We start from the raw sequence: 21,529 nt of genomic DNA, 5'->3' as shown, positions 1-21,529 counted from the left end.
CAGGGTCCTGGGATCGAGCCCCACATCGGGCTCTCTGCTCGGCAGGGAGCCTGCTTCCCTCTCTCCCTCTCTCTCTGCCTGCCTTTCCATCTACTTGTGATTTCTCTCTGTCAAATAAATAAATAAAATCTTAAAAAAAAAAAAAAAGATAGAATTACTCTGTTACTTCTTTTGCCCATTATTTGGCAGAAAAAATAAGCAGAAGAAAAATGACTACAGAGAGTCAGAAGAACAAGACCTGGACAACCATACAGGGACGGATCGGGACTCCGGGACGCTCAGGCTCCTATCTGCAACTCCCAGTTACACCCCTGCCCCCAGCCCCCATCCCAGCCTGGGTGCCACCACGGGGCCTCCTGGGCCCACATGCTTCCCAGCCACCCCACATCCTTTCCTGGTGCCTCCAGCATTGCCCTCTCTCTGCCCCTTCCACTCAGCAGCTAGCAACCACTTGCCTCCCGTGCCCCCTCACAAAGTGGCATCCCTGCCTCTCACATCTCTGGGGCTAGGAGGCTAGGAGGCAGCAGGAGTGGGGGGAGACAGGATGCACAGAGACAAATCAAATTTCCCCACATCCGGGGACTTCTGTTGTGGCTCCCTGACCCAAGCCCAGCCTCAATCTCTTTGCCACCTTCCATTCCTCCTGGATCTCCAACAACACCCCCCCACACCCTTTCTCCAACTCCCCCCAACCATGGAACTCTTCCATAGGAATCGCCCTGGTTTCCCAAAAGTGGAGCAACAAGGCTGTCTACCCCACAAGGGGCTGCTGGCAGAAATGAGGAGACGGGTTCGAAAGTGCTTAGTGCCAGTGCCTGGCATATAATGGACGGTCTGCGCGCCGGATAAGTGCACAAAGGTTATGTTAAGTCCGTACTTGGGTTTTGGAATATTAAATGAATTTTGAGAACTGACGTGGTAACACAACTACCCTGTTTCTTTTCCTTGCAGATAAAAACAGTGCCAGGTCTGAAAGACCATCTTGGACCCGAACTAAGCACAAAGCAGAGTTGACCACGGTAAGGAGCAAGGCCGGTCTTTGCCCACCAGGGGGCAGCACGCTGCGGCAGAAGGGATGAGAAACCAGCGCTTACCTATCAGAAGCCAGTAGTTCCTCAGGTAGTTGAGCTTGTTCTTGCCTTTGAGCCCAGGGTCAAACTTGACGTCTGTGCTGGGTGTGATCACACACTCCCCTTTGTCCCCGATGGTGACCCCCTCAGTCTGGGGGCCTTCCAGCAAAGGCAGAGTGCTGCCTCGGGGCTGTGAATAAAGAACAGGAGTGAGGTCTGGGGCAGCCCTTGTAGAGAAGCACCCAAGGAAAGCGATTTCTAGTGTGGGGCTGGCCCAGGACAGCCAGAGCAAGACACAAAGCCCTCACGTGGCAGAGCCTCCTTCCTCAACACCTTCATCAGGGGCAGCTTTTTAAAGTTCTTTTGTCTGGGGAAGAATGTGTGTGGAATTCGCAGAGGCTACTATGAGAAGCAGAGGTAAGTGAAGGAGCCCACAGCCCACAGCCTCTGCCCGGACCAGGGTAGAAGTTCTGGCCAGGAGCCCAGTGCTGGCTCCGCACTTGGAAGAGGCTGGTGAGGTCTGAGGAGGCCTCGAGAGGTCACCAAAGGATGGGAAGGATTTGAGCAGGAAAAAGGAAGGGAGGGCATTTGATGCGTGAGGCACAGCCTGAACAAAGGTGGAGAAAGCCAAACAGGAACCTTCTGGAATGAGGGAGAGATGGCCTGCACAACTCCCACAGAGACCCGAGCAGTGTGGAAGAAGGGTCCTGAGGGCCTGGACAGAGACAGAGGAGGGTGTGAACACCAGCCTGGACAGTTCAGACTTGAACATGAAAGCAAAGCAGAATGACTTGGGCTCCCGGGGCTTGGGAAGCTGCTCTTGTCATACATCTTCCCTCAGGAAGTAAAAAATGGTACATGGGCAGGAACTGTTTCTCGGGATCTAAGACCTGTGTCTTGCATTCTTTCCCCACAGGATGTTCAAATATAATTCAGAGTCATTCTTTGCCAAAATGGAAAAGGAGTGCTTGGGAGGAGGCTGCCCCTGTGAGCCCCCGAGAGGAGACTTACCACAACGGCGACTCCCTCGTGAACCATGGAGGGGGAGGCATACAGGCTGGTAGAGTACTTCCCGACATACAGGGTGGGCCTAGGAGACAAGCAGAAACATGCCTTCTACAGTCACTTAATTTCTATGTTCCACAGAAGGGGCCTTTCTGGAGAGAAGTGTGCCAGGCCCAAATGCCAGGCTAAGAATAACCAGATTAACCACTGGCACTCCAGCAGCGGAGTGAAGGCAGGGCTACCATCCTGGGAACCTGGACTGCAGTCCCCGGCTGTCGCTGCCTCCAGAGGCGTGCACGAGTCAGCCAACTGCCAGCCTGGCTTCCCCTCACCCGCCAAGGGAAGGCTGCACTGGACCGTCCCCATGCCTCCTGCAGAAAGAACCACGGACAGTGCTCACCCGGGAAGGACCAAATGCTCGCAACCACTGCCAAGACACTAAGGTGGCCCGGACCACAGCCCGCTCTGACAACCGAGCTGCCATTCTGTCTCGTGACTCGTCGGGAGTCTAGAGGTTCTACAGAAACCCTGAGGCACACTCGCTGCTCTCAGCTGGATGACTGCAGCAAAGGGGTACACAAGAAGTTCCAAACCAGTGAGGGTGCTGCTCCCCCAGCCGGTGGGCAGCGAAGGGGCAGAGGGGGGAGGGTCCGGCTTTGTCTGTGGGGTCGGCGTGAAGAGGCAGGGGCTGCACCTCCAGACCCTCGCGGTTACCAGCAATAGCCAGTGTGGGGTTGGTCATCACTAAAGCCTTGGAACCTCCCTCGACAGACACCTGCCGTGCGAAAGGTGCTGTGCCAACTCGGAGAGCGCTCACGGCCCCACTGCTCTCCCTGTAGCCCTGCGGAGCGGGAAACGGGGATTCAGCAAGGCCACGGGACCACGCTGCCGGCTGCTAACAGGTGGGGATGGCGAACACAAGCCTGCAGAGGCTCAGGCTTATTACACGCGGTAACACTCTTTCCCTCATTTTGGAAACGAGTATGACTTAGAGTGAGAATTTAGAAAATCCAGAAAGCTGAAAGGTAAAGACATCTCTTGTCCTCCCACCAGCTGAGACAGATGCAAACTGTGCTGGGGTTCTGTATCAGCGGTCTCTTATCCCTGTCCAGAATTTTGATTTATGTGATATTCGAGAACTCTGAAGCATCAAGGCATGCCCCAGTGCATAGACGCATCTCGAACTTTCCAATGGGGCCAGTCCTGGCTCTTTATCCACCCTGTGCCATGGCGTCCTGCAGACGGTCTGGGTCACGGCTGCCCTCTTCTGTCCTGGGTCCCCTGACTCACGTCAGCTTGCTCTTGGCCTCCGTCTCCTTGGGGAACGGGTACTTCCACTTGGTGATGCGGCCCACCTCCCCGGACATGAAGGTCAGGTAGCGCAGGGTCTCCACAGCGACGTTGATGTGCAGCACCTTCTTCAGACCCTCCCGCTGCCAGACGTAAAAGGCCACCACGGGTGAAGCGTAGTTTTGGATCCACAGGACGTCGCCAGATTCACTGTCCACGGTCACCACCAGCCCGTCGCCATTAGACACAAAGTGGGACATCTCTGCACAGATCAAATAAACAAAGCATGCGGTCTCACCCCATCTCACGCCCGACCACATCCTCTCTCTCCTGGCAAGAAGCAGTCACTCAGCTATAGGAAACAAGATTTCTGGAGCATTCTCAGATAGCCTCCCAACGATGTCACTCGTTTCCAGTGAACCCAGTGCAGGCTCTACAACATCAGGACAGTGAGAGCTGCCTGCTTCATAAACGTAAGCTAGGACCACTCTGTGGACGGTGGTTTACCTGGTGAGACTCTCGGGCGCTCTACACAATTAGCCGGAGTCGACAGTGAGGAGGAAAGAGCCAGGGAAGAGGCCCAGGATTCGGATATTTTATAGCAATCATTTCAAACCAACTGATGGAGTGGAAGGTCAAAGCTGACCACTGACACTGCCCCCATCTGCCCACAGAGGAGATCTCTGTCAGACGTTCAGGTATCAGTGTTCAGATGGCAAAATTGGCTTTCAGTTTTCATTTGAGTTGGGAGAACGTTTACAAGAGAAATAAACTAGGGGGATGAGTCACATTTAGGGGATGGACTGTTCCCGTCACAGCATACTTAGTTCCGCTTCCCAGGGGCTTGTGGTGTGTTCCTTCTGGGACACAGAGAGACTCAATATGGCGCTTGACCCTCCTCTCAGGCTAACTCCCCACCCACTCTACTAAGGTTACCTTCCACGCTTCTCACCTAGGCCCCTGCCTTCAATACCGACTGTCAAAGCCTTGGTATCTCCAAAAGCTGGTGGCCAAGAGCGCCTTAAAAGAACACCCGACATTTGGGAGTGACAGCGTCCTCAGTGGAGCCTCCCGGGAGCACTTACTGTAGTCCCCGTCGTCCTCAGGCAGCGAGGCTGCGTAGTCGAAGTAGGTGGCGTTCCACCGGAGCTCGCGGGTTTTGGTGTCGTACATGGTGATGGTGTATTCTGGAGAACACACACCGGCCTATTACCTGCAGGGGCCCCAGCACCTGCTGAAGGGCCGACCTGACCTACATGACAATGGACAGACCCTTTCTACATGTCTGTAAAGTGTGCAGGCCATCCGTAGGGAGAGAGAAAGGCCATGTGGGCGGGAACTGAAGTCCCAGACACACGGGTGAACCTGGCCGACAGCGTGTGGAACAGGGACCAGCCACTCACACTGTGCCCTTAGACTCATGACTCACAGAATCAATATCACTGTGTTTATTTTTTATTTTTTTGCTATTGTGCATCATGATTTTATTATTATTTTTTTAATCACAGTATCATTTAAAACCACCTAAGTGGTGGAGTGGTTTAGTATATAGCAAAAGATAGCTGATGTTAGAAACTGGTACCCAGAGATGGGATAGGGCTATGACAACACAAGGAAACGTGTGGCATTGGCTGGGACAAGGTGGCGGGGGGAGGCTGGCAGGCCGACATGAAGACTGAAGGAGAGGAAGGAAACTGCTCCTGGGAGCTGCCAAGGGGTGGCCCAGGCTATGACGCGGTGACACTAGCACAGACCACTGCTTGCAGTAACTTGGAAAAGCGCAAGAAAGCACCTGGCGATCTTGTGGGTTTGGCTGCGGGGATCTTCAGACAGAACTCAGAAAGTGCCAAGCAGGCTCTCCTAACTGCATGTGATGTATTGTGACATGGAGGGGCTGAAGAAGAAACCATTCAGTTTTTAAGCTGAATACAAAGAAAATCTAGAGGGGCCAGGACCAACACTCCAGCTGGAAGAGCCTCACTATAAAAAACGGCCTCAAGGTCAAGATCAAATCAAGGCAAACAGGTGCGTAGCTGGTGGAGAGGGATGGACCCACTGCTGAATGTCTTTAAAAACAGCAATGCTAGGGCACCTGGGTGGCTCAGTGGGTTGGGCCTCTGCCTTCAGCTCAGGTCGTGATCTCAGGGTCCTGAGATCGAGCCCCAAGTCGGGCTCTCTGCTCAGCGAGGAGCCCGCTTCTCCCCTCTCTCTGCCTGCTTCTCTGCCTACTTGTGATCGCGCGTGCTCTCTCTCTCTCTGTCAAATAAATAAATAAATAAAATCTTTAAAAATAAAAAAATAAAACCAGCAATGCTTATTCTGGAAACTGACTGGAAAACGTTTAAGTCTGGAAAATATAGCTGCGGAGGAGGGAATAGAGGCCGTGGCCCCATCATGGGGGTTCTGCAGGCCGTGGTGCTTCGGGCTAATCCCTCCAGCCACGAAAACCCTGGTAGGGGGGCAGGGAAGGCTTTTAAAGGGGGAACCAACGTGGTAAAGTCTATGTTTGGAGAATACAGATCTGGCCACCTTCTAGAGAATGAAGCCCAGAGCAGCAGAGACCCAGGGGGAGGCTACTTAATGTCTTTTTTGGCGGGGGGGGGGGTGGACAGACAGGTTGTACACAAGAGAAGGTTCCTTCTTACCTGTTCGCCCAAGATACAGCAAAGAGGTTGACGGGCAGAGACTGTCTGCAAAGGCCGACGACAGAGTCTGTTGCTTCTCCCCGGTCAGAAGGTCAATGACATACCAAATGTCCTGCTTTTTACCTGAAAAGTCACAAGGACACACTGTGGTTTATACTCACCCCGTATGGAAAAAAACACATCCCTGCCAAACTAGCAGGCCAAGGTGTTTCCTGTGCTGTGAGGCCGGGAGTTCTCGTGATGTTGAAGACATTTCTCTAATGCTCCGAGGGTGACAAGATGAATGCTACAGCAGAGAGAATAAAACTTCTTGGCCCACTGGGTCTTCTAATAACTTAATAACCTAATGATGGTTTGAAAATGCCTTCAAACCTAACAACCTAATAAAACTCACAGACTTCATTGCTTTGATGAATGGCCTTAAATATGAAAAGCCTGGCCTCCGAAGGACAATCCTCTTCCCACAGACCAAGCTCTGTGTAAATAGAGAAATTCACCCAGGGTTGACTTCTCTGGTAACCGTCATTCACAGACCTCTACACCCCTCCCTAAGGAGCCCACATGTAAAGAGGATCCACAGTTACTGTTTATAACTCTACTTAGCTGATACCTGGGACTGGGTAGTAGAGTTGGTAGCAACTTGGTATTCATGAGACCAAGCTTATCTCAGCCATGGACCCCAGCATACACACTACACCCCCACACCTTGGTTGGCTGGTTAAAAGGTATGAATAGGTGGACAGTACAGCCAGACAACACCACTGGGAAAACTCAAAGCATATGCCTCTGCAGTACATACTCCAGAGGGTCAGTAGCATGGGCCTCCCCTCTGAAAGTCAACACAGTCACCATAAGGTATGCATTTCTATTCTGTAAGGCATGGTCTCTGGTTACTGGGATCTTTCTAACTTATTGGACAAGGGTCCTACTTCAAGGGACTCTTGGAAGCAGAGTACAGAGATGTTGAGATCACATGTCTGTGACCACAGATCACAGAACAGGGCATCAGAATTTGCTGGAGCTACACTTAGTTCTAACAGATGGAACATACATGCCTAGTCTAAGAGAAACTTGTCCATGGATAACGTTCTGTTCTCAACGACAAAATCTTAGTATGAAAAAGGTCTGCAGATAGAGTGAGAACATCACCAAATAGCCGTGCCCATGATCCCTCCCCATCTGGCATGACACCCTTCTGGTTACTTTGAGGACCATTACCATCTGGGTAGCTCAGCGACCTCTTAAAGGATGCATCGGGCAATTGCCACAGTTTTAAATATGCTTAATGAACTCACTTAAGAGGACACCACACAAGGATGATAGAAACACACTAGCCTAAATGCATCTTAAGTAATGAACCGCTGCCAAAAGCTAGAAACCCAGACAGACAGCAGTTACACAGATGGTCAGAAGATGGTCAGGATGGGGCGCCTGGGTGGCTCAGTCAGTTAAGAATCTGCCTTCGGCTCGGGTCATGATCCTAGGGTCCTGGGGTTGAGCCCTGCATCTGGCTCCCTGTTCAACAGGAAGCCTGCTTCTCTCTGTTCTCCCCCTGGTGCTCACACTCTCTCTCAAATAATAAATAAAATCTTAAAAAAGAAGATGGTCAGGAGGGCCTGGGGCATGGCCCAGGAGAGAGAAGAGAAAGCTTGTGTGGATCACTTCCTCTGAATCTCGAGGCTTGGGGCTGCCTTGTCCTGAAGGTGTGGAAGAAAGCGACAGCTCCCGAGTCCCAAGCAAAAACTTAAAATCCAGCCTGTACGCAAGGCCCAGAAATGCACATAAAGCTCCGGAGGCAGGAATAGGCAGTAAGTGCTTTCAGTTCCTCAGAAGGAAAGCTGCTATGTAAATATAGGATATTATTACTACTATGATTTCAAGATAAACACAGCTCTCCTTTGTATTACAAATGCATTTTTATTGACATTTTGGCAGCAACACGATAAAAGAAAAGCAGGTGATCTGATGCTTTCAAAGAGGTGACCCCATAGGTATGAAGGCAGCTTATCTGGCCAAGCTGTTAAGTGCTGTTTTATCCAATATTCTGATAGCAGGAAATACTAAGAAAGTCCTATAATTAATAGGCAGAAGCTGGCTTCCCTTTCTTGGCTCAGACTATTGTGTTCACTTTAAATTTCATCCAATTGCTTCTGGGTATGTTGCAATCTTTAAATCACTGGGGTAAGTCAACACGGCAGCTAAAAAGCTTGTTAAATGAGTAACCATATTAATGGTGTCAAGTCTGCTCCCAAGTGGAGGGAACCCTTTCTTAATTGGTCAGCTGATCCTGGCATGAATAAGCACAACCGAGGTAAGAAAGACCTTTCCCAGAAGGGCTCATGGGGAGTCACTGCACACCTCTCTCTCTGACGTGCTACCTTCCCAGATTCATTTCCCAGGACTCATTTCCAAAGAGATCAAAGTTTCAATGTTGAAAACAGGGACTCTTACCCATGTAGAGAATTCCTTCTGAACTTCGGCATGGGGATGCCTGTACCAACTCTGGGATGGTAAAAGGAAGTTTCTTTAAAAAAAAGGCAAAGGAAAAATAAGTTAACCAAGTCTTGTGCAATTATTAGAATATTACTGCACAATCTGTTTCTGTTACCCAATTCTGCTAATAAGAGAGAGGCAGTGTGGATGGTTGATGCGAGTTTTCCTTACTGGAAACCAAGGAGAAGGGCTGCCCCAGGCTTCCATATCCACTTTGAACAAGCTTCGAGCTCCCGAGATACTTTAAGGAGCCCCTTAAAGTATCTTGTACAGAGCACTTCTGGGGAAGACACAAACCTTTTCTGAAAAGACTTATACAAATATGGAGAAGTTACACAATCTTTGAAATTGGGTGTGTGGGGGGGGAAGGCAGAAAGAATTCTCTTGTCTTTGAAAATTGACCCAGAACCAGCTAGGCTAAGTAGAATGGCATGGTTTTCAGAGTGTGGGTGAGCCATGAGATTAATTCTGAAGAGAAGCAACTTCAGCACCCAGCTGAAGCTTTAAGGGAAAGGAGACATCATCATTATGTGGGTGACCCAGGAGTTTGAGGTGGAAAAAGTCATTTTGATGGTTTCTTCATTAAATAATGCTCTTATTGAAAAAAACAAGAAAATTAAGTCTTGGTATTAGAAAGAAATTATGGTAGGTGCCAGGAAAGGAAACTCAAACTCAAAAGAATCCATGTGTTTCAACAGCATTTCATCATACAACTGAGTCTACAGCTGACATCTGATGAGTTCCTTTGGTTAGTGTTCGTTTCGGTATACTTTATTTTTGGAACGTTCTGTGTTCTTGAAACTATTCTATTTCTACTACACCGTCATCTTTTTCTCCAAAAAAGAAAAGATTTCTCTCTAGTTTTAATAAACAGAACTTGAAATAATCAATCATTTGGATTTCCCCCATTATCCCCACATTTAAATTGAGCCTTAGAAAAGGAGAAATGCCACAGAAAGGCCGTCATAGCTGACTGGATTTTGCCAGATGTTTTGGAGAATCACAAAGTCATTGCAAGGCTTCCAGTCTGGAGCCTATAGTCTGCTGAGCATTTCTACAGGCCCCCCTGTTTAAGGCCCAAGCTGGGAAACACACAGCTTGCAGAACTGTTAACCCACAACACAGGAAGACGTGAGGGCTGGTGGTCAGAGCATCTTTTGGAAGTTTGAGCTCAAGGCCCAAGTTACAACACTTGATGCTTTGGCCTTGGACACACTTCTTCACCTCTGTGGGCGAAGTTTCCACTCCTCTTATGTAGGAGAATATCTGTATCCCAGAGGGCTGCTGAAACATGAGACAACTTCCAGAAATCACTGTACACGGTGTCTAGCGAACAGAGATACAGGCTCTGGGGATGTGAAGGGAAATGCTGACGGGAGAACACACACATCTGGACGCAAGTCTTGCCTTCCTCTCATTCAGAAGATGAGGTTAAAATACCCCAATTAGAGCTCACAGCCACTTACAATCTAGACCACTGGTTCTCAACCTGCACATTAGAATCACTTGGAGACTTTCTTAGAAAAAAACTTTCTATTGAAGCAGGACACAAATGGCACCCGGAATTGTACACCTCAGCTCAGTGCAACGGCACGAAGTGAACCAACCCACGTAGCCAGAATGTACATGAAGCAGCAGGACATTTCCAGAGCTCCGAAATTCCTCCTCTTGCCTTCTCTTCCAATCCTAATCTTCCAGGGTAATCATTATCCTAACTTCAAAACAGCATAGACTAGTTTTTCCTGTCTTTGAGCTTTATATAAATGAATCACTGAGTGTGCAACCTTTCTTGTTTGTCATCTTTCGTCCAACCTCAGATCGGTGAGGTTTCTCCATGCTGCCGTGTAGACTCACAGACTGTTGGTTCTCGCTGATGCAGACTATTTCATTGTATCGCTGTTCCGTGATTTCTTTATCCTGTCTACTAGTGATGCTGTCTGGGCAGTTTTCACCTCTTGGTTATTTTCAGAAACGCTGCGGTAACTCTGGGTACCTGTTTGGCGAATGCTCACAGGTGTTTCTGTTGGGTACATAATAACCTGGGAAGGAGGACTGGGTCATAAGGCTTTACAGATTCTGCCAAACAGTTTCCAAACTGGATATACCAAGTGGCCCTTCTCCAGCAGTGCCCAGGAGCTCTGGTTGTTTCACTACTCCTGCCCCAAACCCTGTTTTGTCTATTTCTCTCATTTTAGTAGTGGGACACTGTGATTTTTATTTGCATTTCCCTAATGATTAATGAAGCTGAGTATCTTTTCATATGTTTAAATGACCATTTGGATAACCTCTTCTGCTATTTCTCTATTAGGTTCTCTTTCTAATAATCCATAGTTCTTTACATATTCTGAAATATGAATCCTTTGTTGGTGTCATATGTGTATTGCTGGGTACAGCGTGGCCTGCCTCTCTTAACAGTGTCTCTTAAGAAAGAAAAACTCTTAATTTTAATATAATCATATATATATATTTTCCCTTTATGGTGAGTGTGGGGTGTTTCTGTTTTGTTTATCTCATTCTATTTAAGAAATCTTCTCTGGTGCACCTGGGTGGCTCAGTTGGTTAAGTGTCCAACTCTTAGTGTTGGCTCAGATCTTGATCTCACAGTTTTGGAGTTCAAACCCTGCACTGAATGCCAAATTTGGCATGGAGCCAACTGGAAAAAAAAAAAAAAAAAAGAAAGAAAGAAATCTTTTCCTCCTTTAAGGTTGTGAAGATGTTCCGCTACGCTTTTTTCTTAAAAGTTTTATTCCACATTTCACACTTCGTTACACCATCTCTCTGAAACAGAGTCTCATGTGTCCTGTCTCACTCACGTGAGGCAGGAGTTAAGATACTTTTTCACAGACATCGCAGCTGACCCATGCCATTTATTCCAAGACCACCTTTCTCCTACTGCCCTGCAGTGTCACCCTTTTCATAAATCAGGTGACCATATGTGTGGGCCTGTTTCTAAATTCTCTTATCCGGGGAACTTTTAAAAATTGCTGATGACTTAGATCAATTAAACAGAAACTTTTGGGATTGGGGTACAGAATTTTTTTTTTTTTTTTTTTTTTAAAGAGTGCTCCGGGTTATTACAATGTGCAGCTAAGGTTAAGAACCACCGGTCTAGATTCTCAAATGAAGATGGCATGAGAATGGAATCTCACCAGCTCCCTGTGCCGGAAGGGGACATTCGCTGGGGTGGGTGGGGGTAAACAATGCTTTAAACCTCCAATTTGAGAATCGCTAGTTACAGCAAATCCTGCTGCTAAAGGGAGTCTCATACCTCTCCAGCATGCTGGCTGGCCCATGGGAACCTGCTAGTCCAGGTCAGTGTTTCTGAATTCTGGCATGTAAAAGCTCATTTGGGGGGCTGGGGGGGCACCTGGGTGGCTCAGTGGTTAAGTGTCTGCCTTCGGCTCTGGTCATGATCCTAGAGTCCTGGGATCGAACCCCACATCAAACCCCCCACTGGGCTCCCTGCTCAGTGGGGAGCCTGCTTCTCCCTCTCCATCTGCTCTTCCATCCTGCTCCTGCTCTCTTTCAAATAAATAGATAAAATCTTATAAGAATAAAAAATTAAAAGTTCATTTAAGAAGCTTTAAAAAATAAAAAGATATTGATGCCCAGATCTCACCCCCAGATCACACAAATCACAGTCTCCAGGGATTTTTTTTAAGCTCTCAGGTGATCTCAATGGGCAACAGTTGAGGACCACTGGTCTGGAACCTCGAAGTACACAAAGTTAAATACACTCACCGTCAGGCCTTCATTATTCTTGCCTCCAAGCGTATACAGGCTGCCGTCATTGGGATCTGGGAGGAAGGCAGGCCTAGAGATTGAGCAGTAAGTATCAATGATAAATTATAGCCCAGGGCACAGAACAACATCCCAAAGCCATGCATAGTCATGATTGGAGGAAGGGGGACATGTGTGTGTCAAAGACAATTCCACCCACCGCTCTTTTACTTTTAGCCACAAATAAAATATCCCTATGGTGATAGGCTATACTTGAGCAGAAAAAAAGCAACCTGCGAGAAAGAAAAAAAGTAAAAAACCATAGAAGAGTAAATCATCATTTGGTCAAAGCGCTCCAGGTGACGATGATGAAGTGAAAAAGAACCCATTAAGTCTGCTTTTCAGTTTCTAAATCAATTGTGTATAGAACGTCAACAATTAATATTTAATAGCATGGAACAGTATGTAAACAGGTAGGACAAATCTACCTTAGTGTTCAACAAACATTTATTTTTAAACTGGAGGCAATAAAAGCAGACTCGGAAAGCTTGACATCAGAGAGAACCTGCCAAGGAGAGGGATGAGGGTCTCTAGTCCGTGGCTTTCCATGGTCTTTGGTAAGGTTAACCTGGTGAAGTCTGAACTAGGACTAGGCACTCAGAAACCCCTTGCTGAATCTTTTCTGTGCTTAGGATGCCTCCAACATTTGAGCTCTGACAGGTGCCACAGCACGCACTCTAGTAGCAGGTCACGTTCGCGTTTCCTCTCCATGGTATGACAGTGAAGAGGCAGAGATCTAAACCCTCTGGCAGGACTTTGGCAGCTTAAGCTCAAAACTCAAGTTTCATCTCAAGGAAGCCTTTTTAATATCACTACCTCCTTCCCCCAAGGAACGGACCACCCAACAGAGACCATAGCACCTGTAAGACTTCCTGTCCCCATCATTCTCGTTATACCTCAAGTGTATGCATATATGCACTCCCAGCGACTAGCTTCCTAAATATTGATGGAATAGTTTTTTAAAAATGCATTAAAGGGGAAGTACTGAAGCAAATCAGAAGACTTACTCTTCCACATGTGTTGGAACTTGCAGAACTGGATCTGTGCAAAACAACAACAAAGGCATCATCAGACTCTAAAATATCAGATTCTAAGAGGTCCCCAGGAAAGATTCACAAATGGTATCAAAACCTTAAATTTACCAGATATGTACATGAAGGCACTTTACAAAACACACACCCAGGGGCACATGGGTGGCTCCGTGTTAAGCATCTGCTTTCGGCTCAGGTCATGATCCCAGCGTCCTGGAATTGAGCCCCATGTCAGGCTCCCTGCTCATCAGGGAGTCAGCCTCTCTCCCTCTGCTCCTAACCCCCCTCATGTACTTGCTCTCTCTCTCTCTCAAATAAATAAATCTTTAAAAAAAAAAAAAAAGAAAGAAGAAAGAAAAAGAAAGCACAAACCCAAAGACACAGATTGTCCCCGAGACTGGATAGAGAACATAGCAGAATGGAACTGATGCCAAGAAATGCGTACATGGGGGCACCTGGGTGGCTTAGTCTTAATTTCTGCTCAGGACATGACCTCAGGGTGATGAGATTAAGCTTTACATCAGGTTTCACGCTCAGCACAGAGTCTGCTTGAGGATTCGCGCTCTCTCCCTCTGTCCTTCCCCCACTCTCTAAAATAAATAAATATTTTTTTAAAAATGAGCACATAACTTGAGAGATGGACAGTGAAGGAAGAACCAGTCGCAACCCACAGTGGACAATGAGTCACAGTGTCACTCTCTGACACACCAAGGCCTTTTAAAACCTAAACCATCACCTTGTCACAGATTGCTGTAGAGGTACTAGGAACTCCCATTCAGAAAAACAACACTGTGGCTTAAGAATAAATTTTCCTGTTGATGAGAATCTGGTTGGTGGCAAACGGATACACCCCACTGGGGGATCAATATGACAATCTTACAGCCTCCAAGTGCTCATTCCCCTTGACTCCCTTTGATCCATACATTTCATTTCTACAAAATCTAGTTTAAATGTAATATAAAACACAGAAAATGCTTTGTGTACAAAGATGCTCACAATAGCATTACAAATGAATTAATTATTCAATAATATGGTTCAGTTAGGGAATGTCCACTTGGCAGAAAATAAAGGCTTCTAAAAGGGCTTATACAATTTTATTTTTTTTTAAAGATTTTATTTATTTATTTGACAGAGAGAGATCACAAGTAGGCAGAGAGGCAGGCAGAGAGAGAGAGAGAAGGAAGCAGACTCCCTGCCGAGCAGAGAGCCCGATGCGGGACTCGATCCCAGGACCCTGAGATCATGACCTGAGCCAAAGGCAGCGGCTTAACCCACTGAGCCACCCAGGCGCCCGGGCTTATACAATTTTAAAAACGTATAAATCTTTATACTGTGATGTTCAGGAGAAAAGATAATGTATACAGAGTAGTAATGCAGCTGAGGAGAAAATCTTCAATGCACATAGGAAAAAAAAATGATGGAAAGGCAAAAAATTTAAAAAATGCCTTCCTGTTAAAAAAGCTCCCTTCCCCACCCCGGGCTACACAGCCACACCATCCACAACCTAAGTCAGGGGTGGGGGAGTGGGGGATGGGGCGTGAGGACAGCACATATTGTCACGGGGTTTTGGATGCAGAATGCCAGGCTCCCCAGGCTGTGCCGCTGATTCCCCAGCCCCCCTGGCATTCTCAGATGAAGAAAACTCTTTCAAGCCTTATCATCTGTTGACTTTACAAGCCCAGCTCCCACATGAAAGCACACACGGTGTTCGCAGGGACAGAAGCACACACAGCACATGTGGTCTGTGGGCTGCAAACAAACAATTCATTACACCAGAAACATCTTAGGAAACAGGAGGAACTTTCAGTTAGGAAGCGTCTGTTTACCGTTCCCATTAATCACCTGCGGGCACATGTTCACAAACAGACTGACGCAAGACACAGGAAACAAGAGACAGGTCACCCCCCCCCCCCGCCCGCCCCCCGACAGAGGGGAGGTGCAGCCACAGCCCTGCGCCCCCAACCCAAACAGGGGAGGCGACAATGCCATGGCGCCAGGGAAACACAGCGGCCAGAGGGCAGCTTTTTGTGTTGTACATTTCGGCTGCTTCAAGGTACCACAGATAAAAACAGCCGAAGAAGATGCGGCCAAATTCTCGCACTTCCCCAGAAACAAGACCCGGAGACTGACAGGATCTCGAGTCCTGGTCACGGGGTTATCTTTGCGGGACCATGCTTGCTCATGCTTGGGGACCTGTCCTTGGGGGCAGATCTCCCCAGTTTTCTAGAGCTCATCCGCTGGCCACCTGACACTGAGGACTTAAGTCCCAAAATGTGTCCTATACCTGACGGGTTCCAGTGAAGACAAAGGCCACTGGGAGGAGCCAGGGAAGGAGCAGTGGGACAACTCTCCGGGTGTGTTAAGAACTGTGCTTCTAGAATGGTAGGCTTAGGAGGAGAAGAGCTCCAGTAGGAGGAGCTTCTGGTCATCTTAGCGTCCCATCCACATAAAATGCAGTCCCTGGAGTGAACATGGGCAGAGAAGGAAGCCAGGTCACAGCACCCCCATTAAGTCAACTCCCACAGGTGAAAAAAGTGCTGCTTGGCTTCTGAGGGCCAGCCATGACCTACACCTTAGATTTTTGTTTTCTTAAAGAATCATTTGCATCTGTGAATATTAAAATATTACAGAAAAAAAGGGGTGTCGGGGTGGCTCAGTTGGTTAGGCGTCCAACTCTTGATTGCAGCTTAGGTCTTAAACTCAGGATCATGAGATCAAGCGCTGTGCTCAGTGTGGAGCCCGTCCCCCCCAACCTGTGTGAACGTGCTCTCTCTCTCTCTCTCTCTCAAATACATAAACAAAAACCTTTAAGTACTACAGGGAAAAAAAAAAAACATATGCAAGTGCAGATAAAACAAAAAATGGAAGCCTACTGATAAATATTAAAGACGAGGGGTGCCTGGGTGGCTCAGTTGGTTAAAGCCTCTGCCTTCAGCTCAGGTCATGATCCCAGGGTCCTGGGATCAAGCCCCACATCGGGCTCTCTACTCAGCCAGGAGCCTGCTTCCTCCTCTCTCTCTCTCCGCCTGCCTCTCTGCCTACTTGTGATCTCTGTCTGTCAAATAAATAAATAAATAATCTTTAAAAAAAAAAAAAAAAGTTAAAGACGACCGTGGCAACACTGGGGAGTTATTTTGCTATTCCTTCTCCATATGCTTGAAATTCTCCCTAACATAACAGGTTAGAGATTTTTAAAAAAAGCTTGGAAAGCCAGCAAAATAAAAGCAAACAGCATCATCTGAAAATGTGCAATGAAAGCCTAAGGTGGAAAAGTGGTTGTTTTTATTTAATAATGAGAACTGGTATCAGGCAAGATTCTTGCTTTAAAAAAAAAAAAATTCAGCCATGTGAAAAGAAAGCTGGCCTAACTATAAGGCTATAAACAAACACTGCTACAAAATAAGCCACTCTATCTATATGGAGACCGATAAGGATAAAAGGCGTCCCACAAAGCTGTTTTACTTTCAGAAGGGAAAAAAGGGGTGGTGCGGGGAGGGGGGGAGGTTCCTGTGCAAGTATGAAAACAGGTGTTAATCGAGGTACAGGTAAGGCTGGAGGAGAGCCAGACATGAACTTGCTCTCTGCTCCCCAGGTAGCAGCCACGGGACGGAACCCCCTTCCCTAGGGGGTCCAGCTCAGACTTGAAATGACATAACCTTTACACCCAGAGACCCAATGAGGTTGGGTGACCTCATTGCTACTGTTGTGCTCACTGAAGCCTCCTTTTGAACCAGGGACAGAAATGCCGCATAACAGATGGTCACACCCTTCCTTTGCCCAAGTTCACAAAGGTGAAAATGGAAACATTTTTATCTCCACAAGACACGGATTTTTATCTTTCCATGAATAGTTTTTCTGGTTTTATTCTCCATCCTGTCCTCTCTGAAGCCTCATGCCCTCTCCCTCTGTCCTGGGCCACACGTGCACTCTTGACCTTGCTCCCCTTCTGAGCTATGGGTCTTAGCAGTTCCATCCAGGAGCACCAACAGCTCTACCGTTTCTGCAGCTTCTTGACCATTCTGGCCACCGCATGCACCTGCTGCTCTGCCACCCACTAGGAGGCAGCCCCTCCACTGCCACTTCCCGTTCTATGGCTTGCCCTGCCCCTTGAGTCTCGTACCTCAGCACAGCCTGACTTCTGCTCCTCATCAATGAAGAAAAACATATATAATAACACCAATAACCCATGAGGCATCTCTCTGTGGATTAAATAAGGATGGAGTGTTTGTTAAGACTTAAAGTCTGTGCCTTGAGAGTGGTGATGCTTGTAAGGACAGAAGTCAGATTATCCTTCTCTACCACTCAAAATCTTTTGGTGGTTTCCATTTCAATCATAAGGGCCAGTGGTCACCCAGTGGCCTATAAATCCCACACAATCCCACCCTCCCACCCTCTAACGCTTTCTCGCTATTTCCTCCTTGCTTATTCCAGCCGAGCTCTTCATAGCCCTCAAATACTGTCTAGCCTGCTCCGGCCTCAGGCACTTTGCATTTGCTGCCCGCTCTGCCCACATCTTTGATCAAATATCACCATCTCAGCGGGGGGGGGTCTTCCTTGACCACCTCCTGTCCCTCAGGGATCCCCTACACCTCTTCCCTCCTTGATTTTTCTCCACGACACTTAAACCACCTCTGAAGTTCAGCGTATTTAACTTATTTTTTAAGAAACATCGACTCTAGCCACTGATTAACTTTTTGTTGTCTGCCATATCCCCAGCACCTAAAACGGTGCCTGGCACAGAGGACTGATTGGAACAATCAGTTCAGGTTCGTTTCCTTCCTGCCTCTCTTCCTGCCCAGTCTGGACATCCATCCTTAATGACTTTTAATAATCCAGTAACTAGGTTCTACCACTCCTCAACCCAAAATCTACCCAACCATCCCCTTTCCTCCATACCCAGGCTCTGAGTGCTGCTGAAGAAAACACTAAATCACTCTTGGAGAAAGCATTCTCCAGCTGGGCCCCAAGTCCTAAGAGATGCGCTTATCTACTTCCTGGTTGGCCTCTGTTCCCTCTTCCTCCCAGCTAATATTTCAAACCTTCACTCCTTGCCTCAAGTTCCCCTCCTCTGCACACCTGACTCTGCCTTCTGCGGCACAGGGGAGGTAAGCGCGGGCGGAGTGAGCGCTCGCAAACTTCCCGCCCTTCTCCTCCAGTTTGCCCAATTTCACTCTTTCCTTCTAGCCCGCAGGCGGTTACCATGTCTCCAAGGCTCTTCTGGTCCTCCTCTGGCTGGCTAACTTCTTCCTCCCCAGCCCACAACACACCCAACCTCTGGGCTCTCCTTTCCCTCCTTTCAGGTGTACAATCCGAGAAACGCACACATCCATGTAACCACCCTCACACCCTACGATGTTTCCGTCACCCCAAAGCATTTTCTCACGCTTCGCTATCCCCACCTTCAAAATCCCCAACTCCCACTCCATGACCACCAATGGATTCGTCGTGTTTGTTCTAAAATTGCACGAATGCAGTTCCCCCGTTAGGTTCTCTTGAGTGTCTGGGTTCCTTCTCTCTGCATCTGTTTTTTTGAAATTCAGCTATGCTGTTGCACATTGTCACAGTGCTTTTATATTGCTAAGTACTGTCCCACTGCGTGGATGTGCCACGATTTGTTTACTGATCTGCCGACGGACACTGGGTTATTCCAGTTTGGGGCTGGAAAAACATGACTAAAGCTGTTAGGAACATCTGTGTGCAAGTGTTTGTTGGGTTTTCACTTCTGTTGGGAAAATACCCGGAACGTGGAGCCATGCTGGTTTACATCTGACTTGACAAGGAGCCTCTTCAAAGTGGTTGCGCTATTTTAGGTTCCCACCAGCAGAGGGTAAGTGTCTGTATACTTGACTCTCCCCTTAATTCTAACCCACTCCCATTCAATTAGATCCTAGCTGTGTTAAGATTCAGTCCAGTAAACATTTCTCAAGATCTGCAAACTAGGCAGCCACCATTTCTCACTGGGTCTCCCCAGCAGTCTCCTAACCAACCCCCCATCTGGGGTCTCTAGCTTTCAGACGTGCATTCTACCTACCGCCTGCAAGGGCTTGACAAAGGCAAATTCGTTCACGTCTTTCCTCCACAAAAAACCCTACGATGGTCCCCCCTCTGCCTAGTGAATACTTTCCATCTCTGTGGCTCAAGTCAGAAGATCCCAAACTTTCTTGGTTCACGGCGCCCTTCGTGTCTCAGTAATTTCTTCAGAGGGCCCTGGGTCATACTTTACAGTTCCATTTATTAAATAGTTAGTTCTACACGACCTAGGTATATAGGGACTAGCAACTCAGAAGCCACGTGAAAAAAAGGAAAACACATAAATGGAAAGAAAACCATTTATTTCATTCTTAACCATAATTACTTGCTAATGGGATGTGTGCTTGCTGGGTGCCGTAAGATATCCCAAAACTTATAATCAGATTAGACACTGGCCCCCCTCGTTACCATTCCACGTTGATTATCATGTGGTATTTTATCACAGCAACCACCAAAAATTGAGCTTTGCAAAGATACACTTTTGAAAGGAAAGGAACACAACCTAATGTTGAAACTAGAAACTGCCTTGAGTGTGGTATCTGACACTTATTGAGTACCGCTAGGCTTCTCTCAAATATTTAAAACAAGGGGCACCTGGGTGGCTCAGTCAGTTAAGTGTCTGCCTCTGGCTCAGGTCATGGTCCCACAGTCCTGGGATGGAGCCCCACATTGGGCATCCTGCTCAGCGGGGAGCCTGCTTCTCCCTCTGCCTGCTACTCCCCCTGCTTGTGTTCCCTCTTTGGCTGTCTCTGTCAAATAAATAAATAAAATCTTCAAAAACAAAAAATTTAGAACAAGGTGCAATGCCTTTTGTGAATATACTGTGGCACCCAGGGCCCCTAAGCACAGCTTGGGAACCAGAGGCCTAGGCATTCAGGGTTCTGCAAAATCTGGGCCCAATTCTTCTCCAGGCTTCTTTTTCAATCACGTCTCTTTCCTGAATGCCCCCATGCTTTTGCGTTGGTCTCTGCGCTCCAGGAGACCAGAAAATGACCGCCCACTGCACTTGGTATCTTCTTAGGAGGCACGGATCATCCCCCCCTCCCCAGGCATAGGCGACCCTTCTGGGTCTCAGATATCACGAGGCTGGATTTTCAGCAGGTTGAAGGACAGAGCCCATCTATGTTGTATTCTGTGAAATATACATGGAAAAGTACATAAACCTTATGTACAGTTTAATGAGTAATCAGAGTGACGTCTGAGGTAACTGCCAAGGGGGCCTCTGTTTCCTCGTACTTAGTAGACGATGCTGTTTGCAGAATGAAAGGGAGTCAGGAATTTAGGATATTCAATACTGTATGTGGGATAGAGTCATTCCAATTTCATTTTTCCAAATGAAAAGGACTTTTCCACACAGAAACCTATGCGATAAAAGCTAAAGAGAGCTGCCACACACCATTGTTTGTTCACTCACATTTGAGATTTTACTTATTTGACAGAGAGAGCGAGCGAGCGAGCACACAATCAGGGCAAGCAGCAGGGAGAAGGAGAAGCAGGCTCCCCACTGCACAAGGAGCCCAACACGGAGCCCAAAGTGGGGCTTGAGCCCAGGAGCCATGACCTGAGCCAAAGGCGCTTAACTGACTGAGCCACCCAGGTGCCCCATGTTCACTCACATTTTAAAATTATTTAAATGTATGGGGAAAAAAATGATCTGGTATTTGCTACAGAAGGAAGAAACTGAGGGGCGCCTGGGTGGCTCAGTGGGTTAAAGCCTCTGCCTTCGGCTCAGGTCATGATCCCAGAGTTCTGGGATCGAGCCCCGCATCGGGCTCTCTGCTCAGCGGGGAGCCTTATTCCTCCTCTCTCTCTCTGCCTGCCTCTCTGCCTACTTGTAATCTCTGCCTGTCAAATAAATAAATAAAATCTTAAAAAAAAAAAAAAAAAAGAAGGAAGGAACTGAGGCCTGCCATGTGCTGACAGCCCCTGATGGTGGGCACTGGCTGCACGAGGATTTCATGATACTGGTCTACACTTTTGTGTGTTGAAGTTTTTATAAAATGAAAAAAAATTTTAAAGAGAACTTTAAAAAAAGAAGCCATTTAAGGAAAGCCTTTCTGGTATGTCCAGAAGAGACACCTGTTTTTCCTGCATTCACCTATAATACAAACCTTCACTTTTTTTTTTTTTTTAAGTAATATCTGTACTCAACATGGGGCTCGAACTCAGGATCCTGAGATCCCTA

General features: G+C 47.6%; 1 protein-coding gene across 2 annotated transcripts in view; it reads right to left on the bottom strand.

Annotated features, from left to right (window-relative positions):
• Positions 1-21,529, bottom strand: part of ERN1 (endoplasmic reticulum to nucleus signaling 1) — a 76,816-nt gene that overhangs the window by 20,590 nt on the left and 34,697 nt on the right. Inside the window, exons 3-10 of one of the 2 annotated variants that reach the window (XM_059380687.1) lie at positions 13,291-13,324; positions 12,245-12,317; positions 8,462-8,534; positions 6,011-6,133; positions 4,451-4,552; positions 3,366-3,627; positions 2,082-2,160; positions 1,095-1,260 (exon numbers count right to left, since the gene is read on the bottom strand). In XM_059380687.1, the coding sequence (XP_059236670.1) occupies positions 1,095-1,260; positions 2,082-2,160; positions 3,366-3,627; positions 4,451-4,552; positions 6,011-6,133; positions 8,462-8,534; positions 12,245-12,317; positions 13,291-13,324 (912 nt within the window). The remainder of the gene's footprint in view (positions 1-1,094; positions 1,261-2,081; positions 2,161-3,365; positions 3,628-4,450; positions 4,553-6,010; positions 6,134-8,461; positions 8,535-12,244; positions 12,318-13,290; positions 13,325-21,529) is intronic. The other variant, XM_059380688.1, reaches the window with a different exon arrangement.

The sequence above is a fragment of the Mustela nigripes genome, chromosome 16 (assembly GCF_022355385.1).
Source record: "Mustela nigripes isolate SB6536 chromosome 16, MUSNIG.SB6536, whole genome shotgun sequence".
NCBI lineage: Eukaryota > Metazoa > Chordata > Mammalia > Carnivora > Mustelidae > Mustela > Mustela nigripes.
Note: the sequence above shows the minus strand (reverse complement) of the source record. Positions and strands in the feature narration are given on the sequence as shown.